We start from the raw sequence: 21938 nt of genomic DNA, 5'->3' as shown, positions 1-21938 counted from the left end.
GTGTATTGCTTTGTTGAACAGTAAACAAAATCCATTTTCGATATTTGACTGTATCAAACAAGCCAGAGAAACCGAAAATTCTTGAGCTTATAATTTCGCCTGATGTTTAGCATTTTATTTAGGTAACAAGAAAACCTTTAACAGCCGACTCTTTCTGCCACAGAGAAATTGTGTGCAGCAGTTACTGCAGACTTAAATTGTATCCAACTATAGCACAAAACAGGGTCAAATGAAGGCCAACAGGATACAGCTGTCCTGCAGTGAATGTCGTTAGGCTGAGATTGATAATCATGAACAAGAGCCACACAACATTTACAGTGTATATGCACATATACAAAGCCATTAAATAGTTGCGGACAAAACCCTTTGCGTTACTTTTGAAAAGTAGACTTTGTTGCCTAAGTCTAAATACACACAAGGAACAGTTCCGGGAACGATTTCAATTACAGCCCTTTGTAGCTGCAACTGCGCTCTAACAATGTACAATGTGTTGAGTGCTGGTGCAGAGGAATACTTTTTGCAAACTGCAAAAACCCTCATCTTATTCAAATTGTCATTAAAAGTTACTATGTGCTCAATTTTGGCAAATAATCCTTTTGAAATCATCACAGCTGTGGAGTCCGTTTTGTTTGGCCTGCAGTGCTGCTCACTATGGAGCACACGTCCAGAGACTATGACTCGGTCATGCTCAACAACTGGTCCATTTATAATGATGCTGACATTAGCTTGGACAAATGCTAGCAGCGGTGCATGCACTTCACGTGCTTTGCCCAGTGGCAGCACTGCATCCTTGCTACTCAATTTTGGACCTTTTGACAAAAAGTTCCGAGTCTGCAGTGGCCAGTGCCATAAGGCTTTTGCTGTTGCTGATCATCAATAAGCGTTCCACAATTTGCAGTGGAACACCCTTGGCTGATGTCACCAGCTGTTTCAAAGAGCCAATCTTTGCCTCAAATACAAAGCAGGAATGAGCCCACAGAGGTCCTTGAAGGATTACACATCTGCTGCAGTTACGGTATCCTTGAGTAAAAGGTAGATGCCTTTTACTAGAAGAGCGAAATGCTTCAAGTACATTGGGGCCAGTATTCCGTCAAGGCATGGCAAAGAAAAGTATAGCAGCCACTGCTGCCACTCCTTGGCTTTCCAGAATTTTCTTACCAGCAAAGAACGCTGAATTCGAGATAAGCACATTGGTGGCTTCAGCATTAGTAGGCGACTATCTAATAACTCCAACACTTGGGGGGAGCCAATATAAAAGGGCTCATGCACGTCTGTTAACCAGAGCTCAGTGAACTGGCGAGCTACCCCTAGCAATACACAATGCATGTAATCTGGTGTAAACGCCCAGATTACATCGAAGTGCTTCAGGTTCATTAGGGGTGATGGCCCCTTAACTCCAGCGATAACATTTTTGGATGCTGCAGCGTCGGCCATTTGTTCCTTAGTCACACAGCTGCTTCTTTCTTCTACAGCGGCACCAACAGGGTACTTCATGGTTCCTGCATTGCCAAAAATATCAAGTGTAAGGGGACAATATTGCCACGCGCCTAACGCGCCGCGCTGAATCGAAGACGACGACGAAGCGGCGGTGGACTCTCGCGGCGCGCTTGTTCTGTTTTGGTGTCGTGGAAGCTGGCTTTATAATTAAAAGAAGGTTCCCAGTCTTGGGTTCTTGCCGACGCCTACCTTCGCGGCTCCTCTGGTCGTGACAATATGATAAATACGCCAATACTGTGACGATCATTTAACATACAGCTATACTAAAGTGGTTGGTTTACTGGGGTTTAACATCCCAAAGCGACTCAGGCTATGAGAAATGCCGTAATGGAGGACTGGAAATTTCAAACACCTGGGGTTCTTAAAAGTGCACTGACATCACACAGTACATGGCCACCTTGCTTTTCGCCTCCATTGAAAAGCGGCCACCGCGGCGGGGTATATATACTGAAGTGATAGACATTTAGCAAACACAAATGTATAAGTCAATGCTCAATATCATGCATGGCGACATTAAACAAATAATCCCTGGCAAAAGCTAAATAAACAATCCCTTTGTAGAGAATGCTGATTATTTAGACAGCAACGGAGTCCAAGCAGACAATAAAGTTATGGACATCAAAATGCCATGTCAAGTGTAAAATTATAATTGAGGCCTTTTACACAATGCAAGCAGCTGCATAATTTAAAAATAATTATTCATGCAGGTGCATCAGCATTTACCTACCATCAACAGTCTCTCCTGGGTGAAGGCACCACCCACAGCCGTAATGGCCATTGAATTGGACCATGTTCTGTAGGAGTGCCCTTGCCGGTGAATCGGCACAACAGCCAAAGCAATACACCTGCAATGACAATATGAAGACTAGAATTAGAATAAGTATCAAAGCATCACTTTGTATTCTCTTCATACCAGTGCACATAAAATACATTCATTTTTGCACGCAAAGAACAGAAGCCACAGAATGGTTGTGACAAACATCTAGTAACTTACCTTTGAATGCATGGTTTGCAGCCCAGCTTTCCAAGTGATTCCCTTTTTCCCAAGTTCACTCATTTCTCGCACAAATGATTGCAAGAGTCATGTCGGCATGAGTTTGCCCGTACCACAAAGCTGGAATTAATGTTTCTGCAGCACAGGTGTGCTGGTAGCTCGTTGATTGTGACCTGGATAGGCCAGATGGAATACTTTGATGATTTGAAGATGGGCGCTCCATCGACATTTAGTGTGAACGTGAGGTCATACTTGGAAAGAGCGGCTCGGGTTTTTTTGTATAAGTGGCCATCTGTGAGGTCGCTCATGCCCTCCACTCTATTTTCCGCAATACCTTCAAGCCGGTGAAAAAGGGCGTCTGACACTTCTTTATCATCGAGCAGAGAGATCAGCTGCAACTCTAGCGGCAGCGTCAAGAAAAAATGGCCATCTTGATGTAGCTTCCTGCCACAGTAGTTTTTTTCACATTCTGTGCAGCATCCTTGCACGCTGTTCCTTTCCGAGAGGTTCCTCGACGTTTTTTGTAATGACGTCATGCACTCTGCACAGTAAAAATGAAACCGCGCGGCCTGGACCCCAGCACCGACATACTTCTTGAAGAGATACTTTGTTCTAGGAAGGTCCTGCCGGCAAAGGACATGTGAGATTAAATTCTGCAGCGCTTCGACGCCTTTCCACGGCAGCCCGAACTCAATGGCAAAGTTCAGCGTTAGCGCCAGCAGATCATGTGGCGAAACGGCGTTTGCACAGGCGCTACCTTCATCGGTTGGTGATGTTTCATCGGAATTACAGTCACTGGACTGACCAGGCTCCAAGTATGCTGCTTCAGCAGCACTGTCATCGGGCGCCATTGGGGAGGGCGAAGACGGTCGTTGGAGCTCTGTTTGATTCGTCTCAACGGGTAGAGTTGCGATGGGAGACTCAAGCAGCGGCAGAACACCGTCCGACTGCTCTGGACATTGCCTGTCCACTGCGCTTACTTCCGCTGGTGCTCCTGTCACTCCAGGTTCACGTGTCTGACCATTCATTATGCGGTATTTAGTGGTCTTCGGAATACCTCCGATATCACCACCGCATTCCAGATAGCACTTTCGCCGCTTCATCACTCTGACGAAAAAAACACAGACAAGCACACAATTTTAAGTACAGTGCAGTCCACTTATAACGATACCACATATAACGATATATCGGTTATAACGATGGGTCGACATGAGAGTGTCATTTTATGCATTAGGTCTAAGGGGAAAAAAACCATTTATAACGATAGGTTATTCACCGCATATCGGATATAACGATCAAAATATTGCCGTCCAAATGGCTTTTTCCGTGAAAAATAATCGTAACATTTGCGTTGCTTAGTTCCCTGAAATGAACGATGTCGAGACGAGGCGATGTTTACCTCCGTAAGTTCGTATCTGCTGCCATTTCCACGCTGCGCGTCCCGCGCCGCCCGCACACTGGAGAGTACTTGAGTAGGCGCAGCGCGCCACAAGATGGCGCTAGCTGCTCCATGCGCGTCGGTCACAGTCGCTCCGAAAGAGAGAGAAAGAAAAAAAAAGCGACAAGCAAAGCAGCGGCACGGTGGCGCCCGAGCCGCACCCACTCTCTCTCTCTCGCGATAGCAGGCTGACGCCGCCGAAGCAGTGTGCAACCATCGGTACAACCCAGTTCGAAGATGGCGCTGACAAAGCGTAAAGCTGTGTTGCTTGACACGAAGATGGATATTTTGCAAGACTCTCGACGCGGCTTCAAGGTGAGCGCCCTCGTGAAGAAGTATGAGCTCGCCCAGTCGACGATATCAACCATCTTGAAAAACGGGAGCACCGCGATTGTGAAGGCAGGAGCTATCAGCGGCCATGCCGATCAGCGGAAAAGGGTTAGGGACCCCTTGTACGCCGATGTTGAAGAGGCGCTTTACCAGTGGTTCATCACAACCCGCGCACATAATGTGCCTATTAGTGGGCCAATACTTGCCACCAAAGCGAAAAACTTCGCTTTTCTTCTGGGACGGCCAAATTTTGAGCCTGGGGGATGCTGGATTCAGTGCTTTAAAGAGCGGCACGGAATCGTGCGGCGTCTTTGGACACAGAGGCAAAGGAGCAGTGGCTGCAGACAAAGCTGCCCAGCGTGCTGGAGCGCTACGCGGAGAAGGACATATATAATTGCGACGAAACTGCTGTTTTTTCAAATGTTGCCGTCGAAGACTCACGCTCTTAAAGGAGATCGATGCCCCGGCAGGAAGCGCTCGAAACTTAGGGTGACCGTGTTGCTGTGCGTTAGCATGGACGGGAGCCATCGTCTCAAGCCTTTCATGATCGGGCGATCGAAGAAGCCAACGTGCTTTAGGAATCAGCACATCCCGGTCCGCTATCGCAGCAACAAGAAGGCGTGGATGACCCGCGACCTGTTCGAAGAATGGCTGCTCGAATTCGACAGTTTAATTGAAGGCCAAGGCAGAAAAGTAGTGTTGCTACTTGACAACTGTAGCGCACACAGCGTTAACCCGAAGCTAACATCTGTCGAATTGATGTTTCTGCCTCCGAATACTACGGCAGGCCTTCAGCCGTTGGACGCCGGCGTGATCGCTAACTTTAAAGTCCTGTATCGGCGGCGCATGCTGGAGTGGCTAATTTTAGCCATTGACCGCGCAGCTCCTGGCACGTCGGGTCATGCAGACGGGCCCCCTGACCTGAAGATCAGCCTTTTGAAAGCCGTGCGCTTCGTTTACGGTGCATGGTATGAAGTTAAGCAGTCAACCACATGCAACTGCTTCAAAAAGGCGGGCTTTGTGCGTCAGGACGAACTTCCCCAACCCACTGAGACCAGCACGGTGGAAGCCCCTGACATAACCAAGCTCTGGGAGCTCGTTCCTACTGGTGACACAGGTGGTGCGTCGATGGAGGACTTTTTGACTGCAGACAGTGCTGCCTCGTTCTGTGATGAGGTCACCGACGAGGCGATCGCCGAAGATGTGCTGTCTCGACAGACGGCAAAGTTGTGCGACGGTGGCGACGGCAGCAGCGACAGTGACAACGAGATTGACAGCGGCACCTTGATCCCGACCACGATGTCCACGCAAAGTGCACTGTCGTCGATCGACTCCTTAATTGATCTTATGCACGCTAAAGGATTGCCGCCAGTGTTCGCGCAGCAGCTGGAATCCATGCACACCGCGGTTGTGAAGCTGAAGCTGCCGCAAAAGAAACTGCAGATTTCGGACTATTTCGGCGCGCCTAACCCTTGACACGGTTACTGGCGCTAGAAATAAAGTTTGTTTTTCGCAGCCTACTTTCTACATCATCTATTCTTTAGAGTAAGTAGCGAATTCAAGTTCGGAGCTGCAAAGGTATGTTCCGCGTTTTTTATTTTTTATATTTTTTATAACCAGTCTAGATATAGCGATCATCGGTTGTAACGATCATATTTTTCGTCTTTTTCGATATCGTTATAAGTGGACTGCACTGTACAACACAAGGAAGCAAATGAGCTTCGGTGCTTCGTGACAATAACAAATAATCACGGTCACGGCGGGTCCCGGTGGAAGAACGTTCGTAGAAGCAGGCGATGGTAGCAGGGGTAGCAGAAAGACAAAGAGACGATGTTGATGTTGATCGCTGGTTGATCGTGACGATGGCGGCAGCGATGACGACACGGCCACCACTTTTGCTGTGGATGTGAATATAAAAAAGCTTATAAGATACTAAAGTAAAAACAATGAAAAATTACTCCATAAAGGTTTTTAATTGCCACAGATTCACGAACAGCCGGTGTTGCCTGATGAAAGCGCACAATTAAAAAGAAACAAAAACAAACACGTAAGGAATAAATTTGAACGATTCTGAGCGTATTATGTATATATTTAATAGTACTTACTAAACTGCGTAAATCTGCGAAATTGCTCGTTTGGTAATAATTTAGCAATGAAATGAAACAGCACTATCTCTGAAGAAAGCACTGAACGGAGCAAGCTACACCAATCCAATCCAATCCAAGTCGAACAGTGACAGGCCTGCGTTGTGGATTCACACCTTGATCCTATCCTAGCGTAAGCTTTTGCGATGTTTTCTTTCATTATGTTTGTTAAATCTCTTCCGCTGTTTGTACTTACATCTTTTGTTTTCGCTTTTGCCTTTCTAGCTCTACCTTGCCCTCTCAGTCATGTTTGCGCTTGTGCACTTTGTGCACGAGGAGGGGAATCGACTGCACATAGTGCCAGCCCTTGACATCGAGGACTTCAGTCCTCCAAATGAAAAGGATTTTGACAACAAACTTCTGTATTCAGTGATGTGGCGGGGCCCCGTCAATGAAGAGAACACGGGCACTTATAGTGCTCAGGTTCTTATGCTGAATAGTAAGTGCATGCAGTCTCGACATATGTACCGTAATTAACACATCTTTTTTTTGTTATAAGGCACCAGAGCAGGTCCCGAAAAGCGCCATGCGAAGAGGGTGCATATCCCTAAGCTGTATGCTGAAGAGCTAGCAAGCAGCAGTGAGGGCGATGACGACAAGAAGAAAGAAAGAAAGGTAAGCAATTATGACGGCTCTGCGCATACACCGGGTCGGCACTCGAACTTATTATATATTGAGCGAAATCGCGGTACAGACGCCCACAGACTTAACACGAATGACGGAAAGCGTGGCCTGGACTGCCGTCAGCGACATGAAGCGATAGTCATCGGGTGCGAGATAATGCTCCCGGAATGTTTGCGGTGTCTGACGATAGGAGGTGCTAACCGCGGCAGCTTAGCGGGCAATACCTGGTTGCCGCGATAAGAAAACTGGAAAGAGCGTTGCCGGGGAGGCCGAATCGGCGAGCAAAAAGCGCTTAAACGACCCCGTGATGAGAGCGCTGTCCACGCGGCAATCAGGCACAAGCGGAAAAGCAGTAAAAGCGAGCTGCGCACCAGCTGTCGTCAACCACCGCAAACATACCGGTTCTGTTGATTGAAAACGACTGTATAGTGTGGTATGAAGTGAAGTGAGTGCATATGTTCTTGAATGCCACCCTGTTTTCTGTAGCCAGTCTAGTCAGTGTAGTCAGTCAGAGAGTAGTGCCTGGAGAATTCAGCCTGGTGGTTCTCCTATTTGCTGGCAGAACAGACACTGCCTCTAGTTCCTACTGCACAAAATACCATGGTGGCATATGGATTATGCATGTTATGTTGAAATGCGTATACGTATGCATGTTATGTGTGCAAGTGCTTGAGCAGTGGCTTTTCTTGTATGTTGCAGAGGCGGAAAGTTCACCGGGAAGCGGCAAAGTCTGCTGCCTATAAAGCAATATTGAACGACAATCTTAAAGCAGCGTTGTCAGTTAGTTAGTTATATTGATTTTAATGGCGCAAAAGCAACTGAGGCTATGATGCGCCAAACACAAGGTTAGAGTTTTTGTTAAAGGTGAAGCTTTCTATACTTAGAGTTTGTTTAAAATGCTTGCTTCCTTGAGAAACCTAAAAATACATGAGATGTCAACCAGTGCTCGATCACCTAAAAGTAACATGGGGTGTAATGGGATGGTTTCCCTGTAAAATGTTGTAAAATATTTCTTTCTTAGCTCTTCTAGCTTTATACATGAAATTAAAATGTGGTTCACTGTGAGTTCAGCACCACACATGTCACAGAGAGGTTTGTTTTGTTTGGTTAGCAGAAAGTTGTGCGTGAGGTGGGTGTGTCCAATGCGGAGCCGACATAAAATAACTTCGGTAAAACGTTCTTGATGCCTACACGATTGCCATTCCCCTAAAATGGGCTTAACAGAATGTAATTTGTTGTTTGCGTGCTCTTCCCATTCTGCCTGCCACTTATTTCTGAGTTTACTGTAGATAAACTTTAAACAATCCCTGTGCGGTATGTTCACTTGCTTTATTTGGCCATTCCGGGCTTGTGCAGCACATACATCTGCTTTCTCATTACCTACAATTCCAACATGGCTAGGAACCCAGCAGAATTTAATGTTGTGCTTTTGTTTTGTGATTTTAACTATGTTATGTATGATGTTTCCTATTATGGGTTCAGTAGCATTCCTGGAGTGCAGTGCTTTGAGCATACTGAGGGAATCGGTGTAAATGATGCTATTTTTGATGTTCTCTCTTACTATTTTTTCTACAGCTATGAAGATGGCATAACACTCAGCAGTAAAAACTGATGCGCATTCTGGTAGTCGTATTATCTGTTTATTTTTTTCTTGGATTACTGCACTTCCAACATGACTTTCTGTTTTTGAGCCATCGGTATAAAATTCAATGTAGGTGTCATACGTTTCTTGTAGTGCAAAGAATTCCTGTAATATGTACTCGTTTGGCGTTTGCTTTTTGTCTAAATGTGTCATTGTGAATTCACATACTGAAGGCAGGCTGTACCATGGTGGCAAATATTCATTCCTTTGTGCAATATTCGGTAGGGCATCTAGTACTGTTAGCTCTTCACATTTATCTTCAAAGCGCAGTAGTAATGGCCTGATAGAATGTGGTTTGTTGATGAATAATCTTTTAGATGGGCACTTGGTGACAACTGGATGGCAGAGATGTTTCGGAAGAGAACGGATTTTTAAGACGTATGTGCATGTTAGTGCGATTCTTCGGTCCTCAAGAGCGGGCTCATTAGTTTCAACGTATAGGCTGGCTACTGGTGATGTTCTGTATGCTCCAGATGATAGGCGGAGACCAAGATTATGAATGGAGTCTAATCTTTTCAAGTAGGATGCTCTTGCCGAGCCATATACTATGCACCCGTAGTCCAGCTTGGAGCGCACCAGAGAGCGATATATTTGTAAAAGGCTTGCTCTATCGGACCCCCACCGCTTCCGTGAGAGCACTTTTAAGACATTGAGGGCTTGAGAAGCTTTCTTTTTAAGGTTGTTAATGTGTGGTAGAAATGTGAGTTTCTTGTCGAAAGTTAGGCCTAAAAATTTGTGTTCTTGTTTAATTGGTAGCGCAGTGTGATTCAGGTATAGACTGGGATCGACCTGTAGGCCTCGTCGCAATGAGAAAAGAACAGCTACTGTTTTTTGAGGGGAAAATTTAAATCCATTTTTGTCTGCCCAAGAACCTAGTTTATTTAGTGTGATTTGTATTTGTCTCTCACAGGTTGATATGCTGGAGGACGTGCATGCTATTTGTAGGTCATCTACATAAACTGAATACATTATGGACTTGGGTATTTCTTTAGCTAAGGAATTCATTTTTATTATGAAGAGTGTCGTGCTTAGAATGCACCCCTGGGGTACGCCGTTCTCTTGGGTGAAAGTCATGGAGAGAGTTGCCCCTAGGCGGACTTGGAATGTGCGGTTAGCCAGGAAGTCGTTCAAGCAGTTCAACATCCTGCCGCGGATAAAGCAGCGTTGTCGAGCAACGACGGAAAGAGGTCTGGAACTGCTGTGAAAAACAAAGTGGCAAGCATAATTTGCATATTATTGGCAGTGCACAGAGGCAATGACACAATTTTACTATGTGCAGGTTGCCACGCGATCAAGGACGCCATCTGATACGTCGAGCGACGATGACACACTCTGCTCAAAAAGTGAGCTTAAAAAAGCTTTGCAGGAAAAAAAAATGTGGAAGAGCAGAGCGCTCCACTTCCAGCAACAAAATGACTCTCTTCTAGAACAGGTTGCATCACTCCAGCGGTGCCTTGAATCAAAAATATTTGACTGTAAGCATTTCACACCTAAGTACAAACTAGAATGTTGTACCTGTCTCATTGCCATGTTGAATTGAATACGACTGCCGATTTTTAGTGCAAGCACGTGCTGCTTGTCAGACCAGGCCTGGAGATTCCAGTCGGCATGACGTTGTGGTCAGTGGTAAGCTTCATTCTAACCTAAATGCATTCTTTATTTTATGCCTTAGTAGGTGCTATTCCACATGCAGTTGTTTAGTTGAGCATTAAAGAAGGCCCAACAGAGCACCTCTTGAAATTTCCACATTGATGTGATTGCATCATCTGTGCCAACAGAATTCGAGCAAAACGGTGAACCCGAAGAACCGCAAGGCAACACAGCTGAAGGTACATGTCCAGAAATTGTGGAGCAGCCGCCTCCGCCTGAGCGTGCAGCACCAGAAGCTGTCCTGCAAGAAGGTACTTTTATATATTGTAGCAAGATATTGTTCATTCTTATTGGATGAATGTGGATGAATTCTTAGGAATGAATGTGTGAGTCTAGCTTCCCTTTCATGGCCAAGGAGCGTTATTACTTGGATGGACATCTGAAGTGCTGATTATTCATGTGCTTCTGTGTGCTTCTTTTTTGCATGTTTTTAACTCGACTGTGCTTTCATTTAGATTCTTTTAAGCTCTGGAAAGCTTGTATGTTTGCTATTTTTTGTTTCTGTTTGACTTCGCTGTTGCTCTTAAGAGAATTGTAGATTTTATCATTTATTTATGTCCTCACTTTTTTGACACTGCTGTTACATCTCCAGTGGTTTTGCTTTTTGACCCTGTTTGGCTTAGATCTGTTTTTAAGCTCCTTATCAAGTTTACTTTTTCTCACTTAGACACTCTTTCTGCTTCATTCAAGGTGTGTGTGTGTCTATATATATATATATATATATATATATATATATATATATATATATATATATATATATATATATATATATATAAAGGAAAGAAGCACACAGTCCGGTGTTTTTTTTTACTTTAGTGTGCACCTCTATTATTAATGTAATCAGTTAGGGGGAAAGATAATTAAAAGTAGAAGGAATAACGACGCGCCAATGTTGTCAATGTAGCTCAGTGGTAAGAGCTCCAGACACGATATTTGGAGGTCGTGGGTTTGGTTCCCACCATCAGCGTGTTGTTTCCTGATTTTACTCGCCGTGGTGGCTCACGGGTTAGGGTGCTTGACTGCTGAACTCAAGTGTAGGGGATGGAATCCCAGCTGCGGCGGCCGCTTTTTGATTGAGGCGAAAAGGAAGGCGCCCATGTGCTGTACGATGTCAGTGCCCTTTAAAGAAACCCAGGTGATCGAAATTCCTGGAGCCTTCTACTACGGCTTCTCTCATAGTCTGAGTCGCTTTGTGATGTTAAACCCCGTAAACTAACCATATTCGTGATTTTATCTCCCGATTTATTTTCAAATATGTTTGTTGCTCCCTTCTTCCTTTCCTGTTTTCTGTCGCTCTGTGCAGTTGTGACCGCACGGGCGGTTTAATATGAACAGAAATGTCATCATCAGCCACTTGTTCTATTAATGTTGTTCGGGTTGTCTCCTGAATGCAGCCTCTTAATCATTGCCATGTGGATGTACAAATAACGTTACTTGGCAGGAGGCACCAGTCCAATTTTCTTGCGCATTTGTGTATTCACATTGTACAGTCAGTATGACGAGTGACCTACCAGCCTTAACCAGACTTCTGTTCCTGGTTTTCAAAGAGTAATTTCCCTTTTGTCTCCTCTTGGGCAAAATTTAAACGCACACTTGACATGATAAGATGCGTTCTCCCAGTAGAGACAACCTAGCCACAGGGTGCATAAATTGAGCAAAGGTGCCGCACTAGCGGAAGCTTCTGAAGAAACATTTTAGTATTGGCCTCTGCGCCTGAGTTATCTGGCTTGATCTGATAATGATTTCAGGGGCCGTTTAGTCGGTAATGGTGTCTGTTTTTATTGTTGCAGCTACTAACTGGTGTGTTTGCTTGTTTTTCTGCAGCAAAGCCAGATTTCACCTACGCAAAAGATGGAATGGTAAGAGATTTTTCATTGCCCTAAATCAAAACTTGAAAGTTTTTCTCTGCTTGTAGTATGTAAAAGCTCTGCACAGAAAGCTGCTTCTTTAGCAATGAGTTTTGGCAATGGTTTTGCACTAGTTTGTCACCAGGTCTGCAGCATGCAGTAGGGCCTAGAACTTGTGGTTCAGTATGCACTTCGCAGCAGTTGGTAGAGATGCCTGTCTTTATTGAAGTATGCTAACAAAAAGTGGCACTTCTAACTGTGATGTAATTACCCCGCTAACAAAATCAGTCTTCCTGCTGTACCTCTCCTGCACAGCAGTGGTGAGGTTTTAACTGTCCTTTGGTTCGTGATATATTGGCTGTTTTTCTTTCTATTGCAGTTCCATTTGAAAGATGGGATAATGATATCGAGCACACAGGCCGCCAAGATACTGGGGAATAAAAAGGCCACATTAGTCTGCAAGGACACTGCACAGGCAGTGTGGACAAGTGAAGTCCTTGCAAAGCGAAGCTTCAGTGGCGTGATCGCGCCCAAGAAGCGCGCACTAGGCGAAAAGCCCAAGCAGCCTTTGACGCCACAAAAAGTTGACGTCGTGACAGGTAAGTCATGCATTGCTGCTTGCTGGTTTTCCTCTAAGGCTAAATGGGACTTCCCCCCCCTTACCTTAAGGGATAATAAATGATGATGATGATGATTTTCTTTTTGCAGCCACAATAAAGCACTGGGGGGCCATAAAAGGCATCGACGTGTCAGACGTTGTGCGGAGCGTGCCACGCCTGCTCACAGAAAAAATTCAAGATGTGAAGCGCTGCGGAAAATGGACTACGAGAATTCTATAAAGCAATAAAATATTAACAGAGTATTAACACTTGTTTTAAGTTGCATGTTTTCTTGTTTCAAATAATGCATTAGACATTAGAGTACATGGATTATATCATGGTGGTCTTCTATGACTGCCAAAATAATTTTTGGTCACAAAACTGCAAGATGTAACTCCTGACATGTCATTCCAAGCTATTTAAGCAGGGTAGCTTTGTTCTGAATGAAAGCTACATACTAGCAATTATGTGCGCCACACTGTAATCTATGTATTCTATTGTCGAATGCGTCATTTGGAGCTCGCTGCATCTGCCTTTGGTACCAATAAAAACCAGTAGCAGTGTGGACCAGTTGCAGTGGGGACCAACTGGGAATTGTTCCATAAACCATTTGAACTGGAACCAGTTGAATTCCCAGTTGAAAAATTTTCACCAGGGGAGCGCAACAAAATAGTCAGAAATAAATATTTTTTTAAAATTGAACTTTCAAACTAAGGTAAGATACTGCACGAGAGTTCTTTTATTTGCCAATAAATTGTTTATTGAGGGTTATGTACTGTATTGAAGCTTTTCCTAAGCACTTCCAAGCCAAGCGAAACATGGCGAGCCGAAGGCTGGGGCAAGATGCACTCGAGCCAAGCCTAGCCAGCGTGTGCAAGATACTTAGTTTGGTGTGGTGAATGTGGAAGTGCGGCTTTTTTTCCCTACAACTTAGCTTTGCGCTTCAAATATCAAGACACTTCTGCGTACCTGAAGCAATTACTCGTGCTGCATGCATGTGGATGACCTTCGGTGCACCATTATGCGTACCGCTTGTGTTTCCAAGTAGGACTGCGTCTACTACCGCATGACAGCATCAAACTTTGGAGTTGTGATGAACCGTAAGCAGTAGAGGGAGAAGGGATTGACCAGCCTGACTGCTACAGAGGACTTGTCTCGTGTTAGGGCTGTCAGGTATGTGCATATTTTGAAATCAATTGTAACTGGGCAGTGCGCATACCCTATGCACCTATTGTATACGTAGCCAGAGAAAGACATTCTGGCATTCCTTATGTAACATGTTTGCTTTATTTCAGGTATGGAATCGCTAACAAAAGTGACGCACTCTTACGATACAAGGAGACAATGGCTTCAGCAGGCCATCCTGTGGAGGTGATGAACTGCAGCATTTTCGTGGATCCAGGGGAAACCATGGCTTGCAGCATCACCTGACCCCATTGCCTTTGACCCTCACGAGCTTTTCCCGTGGGGCACTATTGAAGTTAAATGACCTTATTCTCTGCGAGATGCCAAGGATGACATTCTATGTGAAGATTTTTTTGTGAAATTCGACGAGAACTGCATACCTGCTCTCAGGAAGGACCACGGCCACTTTATGCAGGTGCATAGTCAGATGGGTGAGACCCATACACAATGGGCAGACTTTATAGTGTCTGGCCCGCACTTCCTCATTGTGCAGCGGACACGTTTTTGTGCGCAAAAGTGGAAGAATATGGCAAGTGCGTTGGACGATTTCTACTTTAACACCCTGTTGCCTTTCCATGCAAAGAAGCTAAGGCACTGAATAAACGCATCTGCTTCAGGCATGCTTGAAGTAAACACTTGAACAATGTTATCAAAGGACTTTGCATGTTGCTTAGCACTGCACAGACTCTCCATATCTGATTTATCAGTGGACCAAGGGACAGTGGTATGATGCGGTCAAAGATATGGTAACACTTAATGCGCCGTATTCTTCTCTCGACTTGGATGCGACATGATGCAATATATTGAGTGTCTTGAACATCTTTCCTTGCAAACTGGTCCTTTCTCAGGAATGGTGGAATATTCAGGTCGCATCGGCCAACGCGGTCGTTCCCCGACTAGCCAGTCACACTGCACCGACGACGACGCCCCAAACGACCAAGTGTCATCCTAGTGTGACAACACCGCCGACCAAAGATGCCGACGAGATCCGTTGGCCGACGTGTCTTGGGCAGATCGCTGGCCGAGCGAAAACATTCGCCGACCAAAAGCGAGTACCGGGATCAGAGTGCAAAGTGCAATCATTATTTAAACAAATAATGCACGCGCAGCAACATTCATCGAACCATATGGCCATCGCCACTATCATGGATATAAAAACACTTCGCCCGTTTTTGAAATTCCTCTGCACGTGCGAACGTCTTGACGAGCTGTGCAGTATTGTCATCATCGTCATGTCACAGTCGGCGTCATTCTCGACCGAAGAAGAGGCCGAATTGATCAGGCTAATAGAAGAGAGGCGCTTGATCTGAGATGTGCGGCACAGGCACTATCATAGACGCGACTTGAAAGAAGTTGCCTACAGCGAAGTAGCTGCCGCACTTGGTGACAAGTTCACCGGTAGGTACTTTTTATTTCTACCGATTCTATGTGCCTGTGCTGTGATCTACAATGATGTTTTGCTCTCCCACTCTCGTTTTTAGTTATGTTGGGTAAATTTAAACGAGAGACTGAAGATGGCGGCACCCCGTCAGCGCTATGTGGTCTGGGGATTGCAGCCTGCATAAAAAATGTTATCGCAACGAATTACTACTTCATGCGGAGCGCCCACGCGGTGTGTATGATGCACCGTCTTTTTTTTTTCAGTTCCGCAAGTACGGAACAAATTCACGAACTTGCGCACCACATTCACATGCGAGAAAAGGCAAATTCAGAAGCACTCTGGTGCCGGCGCGGACGAAATATATGAGCCCCGCTGGGTGCACTTCCGACAACTACTTTTTTTGCAAAGTGGATGCTCGTCACAGCCGAGCATATCAACCATGGACACTGAGGAGGAAATTGAGGTAGGTTTCAAATATTGTTTGGTTCCTGGAAGTATTTGTTTTACTGGCATTGAACATTATGCACTGCAATATAAGGCACAATACAGTGTTATACATGGTGCCCATTACTTCAAGCAAATTCCCATTAGAGCCCATCAAGCTTAACTTTCATGAATTCAATCCTTCGTGCTCCTGAACAGAATTTTAAAACTCATGCATTCATCTCAAGGAGGGTATCCTCCCCATATGCGGCCAAGATGCAGCTTCTGCCCATCTGCTAATTCTCTGGATATTGCCTACATTAAGCATGTTTTTGACACCTGTCTACATGTGAACAGTGTGGAAGAGCGCTTTCTTGCAACTGCAAGGGACATGGCTGACAGCACAGTGTCGTGGAACCTTTCAACCATGGCACCGCCTTCAAACGTGTTCTTTACTGTGCCTACAACAAAAACACAACAAATCATTCAAATCAAAATTCACTTCATGCCGCACAGATTAAAGCAGTAGTAAAGAACAAATGAAAATAATCAAAAACATGAATATAACACCTGCAAAGTATAAAACATCCAACTAGCCAAGTAGGCTGTTATTCCTTACTTTTACCACTGGCAACCAATCTGCTATGTAAAACATATGCTGTATATCTGTGTCGTGTGATGTGCGACTTTGAAGAGTAAGTTACAGCTATTATATTTTTGTCCTATTTTGCTCTTAGCGCTGCTCTGACTTACTGTGACATGCAGGGAGCTATCAGGCCTCCTCGAGAAGGAGCATCACATAAGCCCTCCAGTTGTTGTGCACCACTTTTGTCGCAACCAGGAAATTCGGAGTAAGAGAGAGAGAGAGAGAGAGAGAAAACTTTTATTTAAAAAGAGGAAGGTTGCTCGAGCAACTTGGGTGGCACCCCTAGTCCAAGGCGCCACTGGCTTTAGCTGACTGACGGACTTGCTGAACCAACTTAAGTTGCTGATCCAGGGTCTCGCTGGTCAGGGCCACCTCCCACTGCTCATATGTCGGGTTGGATACAGTTAAGTGTTTTGGTTTCGTTGTACATTCCCACGATATGTGGTAGAGCGTAGGGCAAGCTCCACACCAAGGGCATGTATTCTGATATTGAGTGGGGCTAATCTTGTGTAGGATGAAGAAGTTAGGGAAAGTGTTGGTCTGAATTTTCCTCCAGTCTATGGCTGCGGAGGAGTCTAGTTTTATGTGAGGGGGTGGGTATTTTCTGCGCTCGAGCCGAATATGTTCTAATCTGTCACCATAGGTGCTAGGCATGGGCGTGGGGTAGGGATGAGGATCCGCCCGGTGGGTTAAATCTCGGGCTAGATCGTTGGCTACCTCATTTCCAGCTAGTCCTTCGGAGTAAGTGCTGGTTAGTGAGTGATAAAGCTGCAAGAAAGAGAGTTGGGGTTTGCTGCCTCAGCGGCTAGCGCTGCCGAAGGAGAGGAAGATGACAGAAGACGAAGCTGACGTCGTCTATACGAGGCAGGGGGTAGACGTCCTTCCGAGTAATTTTGTTCAGCCGGCGGTAGTCTACGCAGAATCTAATGGATCCGTCCTTTTTCTTGACGAGCACGACCGGAGAAGCCCACCGGAGAGCACGACCGGAGAAGCCGATGGCCGACGTCGATCGCCCGAAAACAGCTTTCATCACGCCTGATGGGCTGTATGAATTTAATGTGATGCCCTTCGGTCTCTGCAACGCGCCTGCCACTTTTGAGCGTATGATGGACAACATTCTCCGTGGCCTTAAATGGCAGACATGCCTCTGCTACTTGGACGACGTTGTCATCTTCTCCCAGAATTTTGCGTCTCATCTTCTTCGCCTCGAGAGTGTTCTTCGCTGTCTCAGTGACGCTGGCCTGCAGCTAAACTTGAAAAAGTGTCGCTTCGGCGCTCGACAGCTGACTAGCCTAGGCCACATCGTGTCCAAGGATGGTGTACTCCTGGACCCTGCCAAGCTCCGCGCAGTTGCTGATTTCCCGAAGCCCACATCCCTGAAAGAACTCAGAAGCTTTCTTGGCCTTTGCTCCTACTTTCGCCGTTTCATCAAGAATTTTGCTGCCGTTATCGCCCCGCTGACGCAACTTCTCGCTGGTAGCCACGACTTGTCGGCTTGGTCCCCTGCATGCGACGAAGCTTTTGCAACGCTGCGCCAGCTCCTCACCTCTCCTCCGATCTTGCGCCATTTCGACCCTTCCGCGCCAACTGAACTGCACACAGACGCCAGCGGCATTGGTCTCGGTGCCGTTCTAGCTCAGCGGAAACCTGGTTTCAATGAGTACATCGTTGCTTACGCCAGCCGTGCGCTCACAAAAGCGGAGACAAATTATTCCGTCACAGAAAAAGAATGTTTGGCGATTATTTGGGCGATCACAAAATTTCGTCCTTACTTATACGGGCGCCTGTTCGATGTCATTACCGATCACCATGCCCTTTGTTGGCTGTCGTCACTCAAAGATCCATCTGGCCGCCTCGCTCGTTGGGCTCTGCGTTTACAAGATTACGACATTCGGGTCATTTATCATTCCGGTCGTAAACACTCCGACGCTGACGCTCTCTCGCGCTCCCCTGTGACCTCTGAGCCTGACCCACCATCTATTTCCGGCCTCACACCTTCTCTTGACAACATTGATATGGCTTCTGAGCAGCGCAAGGATCCTTGGATTACTTCGCTTCTGGATTTCCTAGCAAACCGCTCAGCGCACCTCCCTTCTAGAGCGCTCCGTCGTCAAGCCCATCACTTTGCCGTGCGTGACCAGCAGCTGTACCGTCGGAACTACCTCCCTGATGGTCGCAAATGGCTGCTCGTGATTCCAAGGCATCTCCGCTCCGCCATTTGTGCCAGTTATCATGATGACCCGCAATGCGCTCATGCCAGTCTCCTGAAAACATTTACCCGCCTACGCCTTCGGTATTATTGGCGGGGCATGTACCGTTTCGTCCGCCAGTACGTACGCTCTTGCCTGGAATGTCAGCGTCGGAAGAACCCACCACCGCACTCACCTGCTCGTCTGCAACCTTTACCCTGTCCCGCCCGGTCATTCGACCGTGTTGGAATTGACCTTTATAGCCCTCTTCCCATCACTGCTGCAGGGCACCACTGGATCATCGTCGCCATTGATCATCTCACGCGCTATGCCGAAACTGCCTCGTTGCCAGCTGCGATGGCCTCTGACGTAACCGGTTTCATACTTCAGAACCTCATTCTTCGTCACGGTGCGCCTCAGGAATTGCTCAGCGACCGGGGTCGCGTCTTCTTGTCTGGCGTCGTGGAAGCCCTCCTTTGGGAGTGTCATATTGTTCACCGCACGACGTCTTCGTACCATCCGCAGACGAACGGCATGACCGAGCGCTTTAACCGGACCCTCGGCGACATGATGGCCAAGTACATTTCTGCCGATCACTCTGACTGGGACCGCGTTCTACCTTTCGTTACATACGCCTACAACTCTGCAACGCAAGCCACTACTGGTTTTTCCCCGTATTTTCTTCTGTACGGGCGCGAGCCTTTCTCCATCATGGACACCGTACTTCCTTACCGCCCTGATTCGTCCGAATTTACAACCGTCTCTCAGGCCGCTGCGCATGCCGAAGAATGCCGCCAACTCGCCCGTTCTTTTACTTCACACAACCAGCACCGTCAGAACAGCTCCCGCGCCGCTTCTCCCGGTCTGCCGCCGCCTTATCTTCCGGACTCCTTGGTTTGGCTTTGGGTGCCCTCCTCCAGCCCAGGACAGTCTACAAAACTGCTGAGCAAATACCAGGGCCCCTATCGCGTTGTTAAGCAGACATCGCCAGTTAATTATCTTGTGGAGCCCATCACGGCTTCGTCTGACCATCGCCGCCGCGGCCGTGGAATTGTGCACTTAGACCGCCTGAAGGCCTACTACGAACCAGCTCTCATCTCGTGCCCTTAGGCCGCCAGGATGGCGCCTTTTCACCCTGGGGGTACTGTAAGAGAGTTGGGGTTTGGTGCCTCAGCGGCTAGCGCTGCCGAAGGAGAGGAAGATGACAGAAGACGAAGCTGACGAAGCTCGGGTGCGCGCTTGCGAACGCCGGCCTGCTGAGCAGCACTGCTGGGACAAGGACTGTGCCCAACCACACTAACTGTGCGAGTTTCCACATTACAAAGCGTTCATTATTGAGCATTTGTGAATATGTACTTCTAGCAACACCACCGGTGACCCAACCGAGGACACCGAGGAACTGCCCCTTTCGCTGCCAGCTGCGGTTGAAAGGCCAGCACAGCCACAAAGGAAGCGACGTAGTGTGTCGGCTGCACAGAACCTAAGCCGCACTTTGGAAAGGATGGACGACGGCCGGCAGAAGCGCCACAATGAAAAAATTATGCGGCTGGACCGCCTTATTGATGTGTTTGAGAAGCAAGTTCAGGGCAACAAACCGCAGTGAAGTTAGCGCCAGCGCTACAAGTATAGTACTGTCAGGAGACACCTCCTGTAGAAATTACCGGCATGAAATAAAGTTTTTTCAAAGAGCTCAGGTTCATTCTTGCCATGGTGGTAATCTTGTCAGATTCCTGCGCACTCATTCCGAAGCACTAACAAAAGGACATGCAGATTGCTAAAGTCCGCTTGTTACCGGGCCAAATCAACTCCACTCATGACTGAATAATAGTAATGTGTCAAGCAACTAGCCAGGAATATGGTAGCAGTAATATCCCTCACCTTAACTTCTCCAAAACTTCAGTGTGAACATTCGTTATCGACCAACTAATATAGCATATTCATAGGCGATTTTTCACCAAAATACTCAACACTTTTAAAACCATCAAGATGACAATGAACACACCATTTGGTAGGGAAACGGAAGAACATTCATTGTTCACTTTAGCACACATCTTAGCACTGCTGCATCGCAATGGCATATCTCATGGCTTCGGCGGTGTCTACCAAAGTGCGGTCGACATCGTGCTGCACATCTTCATCGCCCACGTCTTCCTGCTGTGGCACAGATGCTTCTTGCAGAGCATCTCTGTCCTCATTGCACAGGTTGTGCAAAACACATGTTGCCATAACTACGAAGCATGCCTGCATTACTGTCTTTGAATCTGCCAGGTACAGCCTTCTGAAACGCTGTTTCAGGAGGCCAAACGAGTTTTCAATGGTAGCTCGCTGTTGGCTGAGCCTCTTATTGAACCTTTTTTTCCACGACGGAAACGTGGCCTCATTATCGCGATATGGGGTGAGCAGCCAAGGCATTAGCGGATACGCACTATCCCCCAATATGTATCCATCACTGCACAGCGCTGCAGCATTCCCATAAAATGGGCCCTCTCTCAAAACACGGGCGTCATGCACAGATCCCGGAAATCCGATACACACGTCAAGAAATTTGTTTTCATGATCACAAATGCCCTGAAGAATTATCGAGGGCCATTTCTTCCTGTTATAGTAGGAGTGTGTCGACTCATCTGGCCTCAAAATTTCTATGTGGGAGCCATCAATGCATCCCACTGTGTTGCGTGGCCCTTTTCCAGAACTTTTGGCTAAAAAGCCAGCCTTAATGCGGGCGATCTCGGCACCTGTGGGCCAGCATAGGACTTCTCCGTTGATGGAATGTAGAAACTGCATGCGTTCACCGATGAGTCAGTCACATCAAACTTGTCTGCAATAGAAAACACTGACGTCTGCGAACCAAGGTAGGCCAGCGCAATAAGGCACGTCTTGTCTGCGGAGATTTGCGGCCGTCCTCGTCCAGCACTTGGGAAAAAAGACGACATTTTAAACCGTGAATACAGGCCTTCAAAAGTTTCCCGTGAAAGCCGGAAATGCCTCTTAAATTCCTGATTGTAATATCTAGTCACAACACCCTCACAGTACATCGGCACACGATTCCACTGTTGTCTCGAAAGTACACAAGCCACAGCCACAAGCACATCACCGTCATCTTCGCTGTCCGTCTCCATAAGCTGTATTGCAGCCTCCACATACATGCCTACATTTGGCACGCGCGCCATTCTCTTCGACAGCACGCAGCTCTACAGCAGTAAAAGTATCGCGAACCACAGGTCACCGCAGCCCAACACCTCGACAACACATGGAAATGTGCGCTCCCCTTTGTTTGTGGCGCGCAATGCAGACGACAAGGCCTGCATTGTATGCATTCGTTTTAAGTAGCAAGTGAGGAGCGTTGGTG

At 46.8% G+C, this 21938-nt stretch overlaps 2 protein-coding genes and 3 pseudogenes across 3 annotated transcripts; 4 read left to right on the top strand and 1 right to left on the bottom strand.

Moving 5' to 3' along the window:
• Positions 1 to 21938, top strand: part of LOC149361191 (uncharacterized) — a 100311-nt pseudogene that overhangs the window by 64771 nt on the left and 13602 nt on the right.
• Positions 693 to 7800, bottom strand: LOC149361195 (uncharacterized; annotated as a pseudogene). Its single transcript, XR_016288920.1, has 3 exons — positions 2492 to 7800; positions 2225 to 2342; positions 693 to 1499 (listed from the first exon to the last, which is right to left on the bottom strand). The product of XR_016288920.1 is annotated as an uncharacterized LOC149361195 (transcript).
• LOC149361194 (uncharacterized) lies at positions 6899 to 10228 on the top strand. The gene is made up of 4 exons (XM_089572623.1): positions 6899 to 7018; positions 7727 to 7806; positions 9839 to 9884; positions 9949 to 10228. The coding sequence occupies exon 4, from the start codon at positions 10045 to 10047 to the stop codon at positions 10207 to 10209; it is 165 nt and encodes a 54-aa protein (XP_089428749.1). The 5' UTR covers positions 6899 to 7018; positions 7727 to 7806; positions 9839 to 9884; positions 9949 to 10044; the 3' UTR covers positions 10210 to 10228.
• Positions 10411 to 13213, top strand: LOC149361193 (BEN domain-containing protein 5-like; the record flags this gene model as incomplete). The annotated part of the gene is made up of 4 exons (XM_089567447.1): positions 10411 to 10570; positions 12144 to 12178; positions 12546 to 12765; positions 12875 to 13213. Coding segments are annotated over 4 exons (546 nt in total), but the record flags the coding sequence as incomplete, so codon positions are not given.
• On the top strand, positions 13584 to 20192 carry LOC149361192 (uncharacterized; annotated as a pseudogene).

This window comes from Amblyomma mixtum, chromosome 2 (assembly GCF_055824585.1).
Source record: "Amblyomma mixtum isolate Tamu chromosome 2, ASM5582458v1, whole genome shotgun sequence".
NCBI lineage: Eukaryota > Metazoa > Arthropoda > Arachnida > Ixodida > Ixodidae > Amblyomma > Amblyomma mixtum.
Note: the sequence above shows the minus strand (reverse complement) of the source record. Positions and strands in the feature narration are given on the sequence as shown.

Coding starts and splice junctions, on each gene's coding strand:
- LOC149361194 (XM_089572623.1), top strand. CDS start 10,045: ATGTGGAAGAGCAGAGCGCTCCACTTCCAGCAACAAAATGACTCTCTT.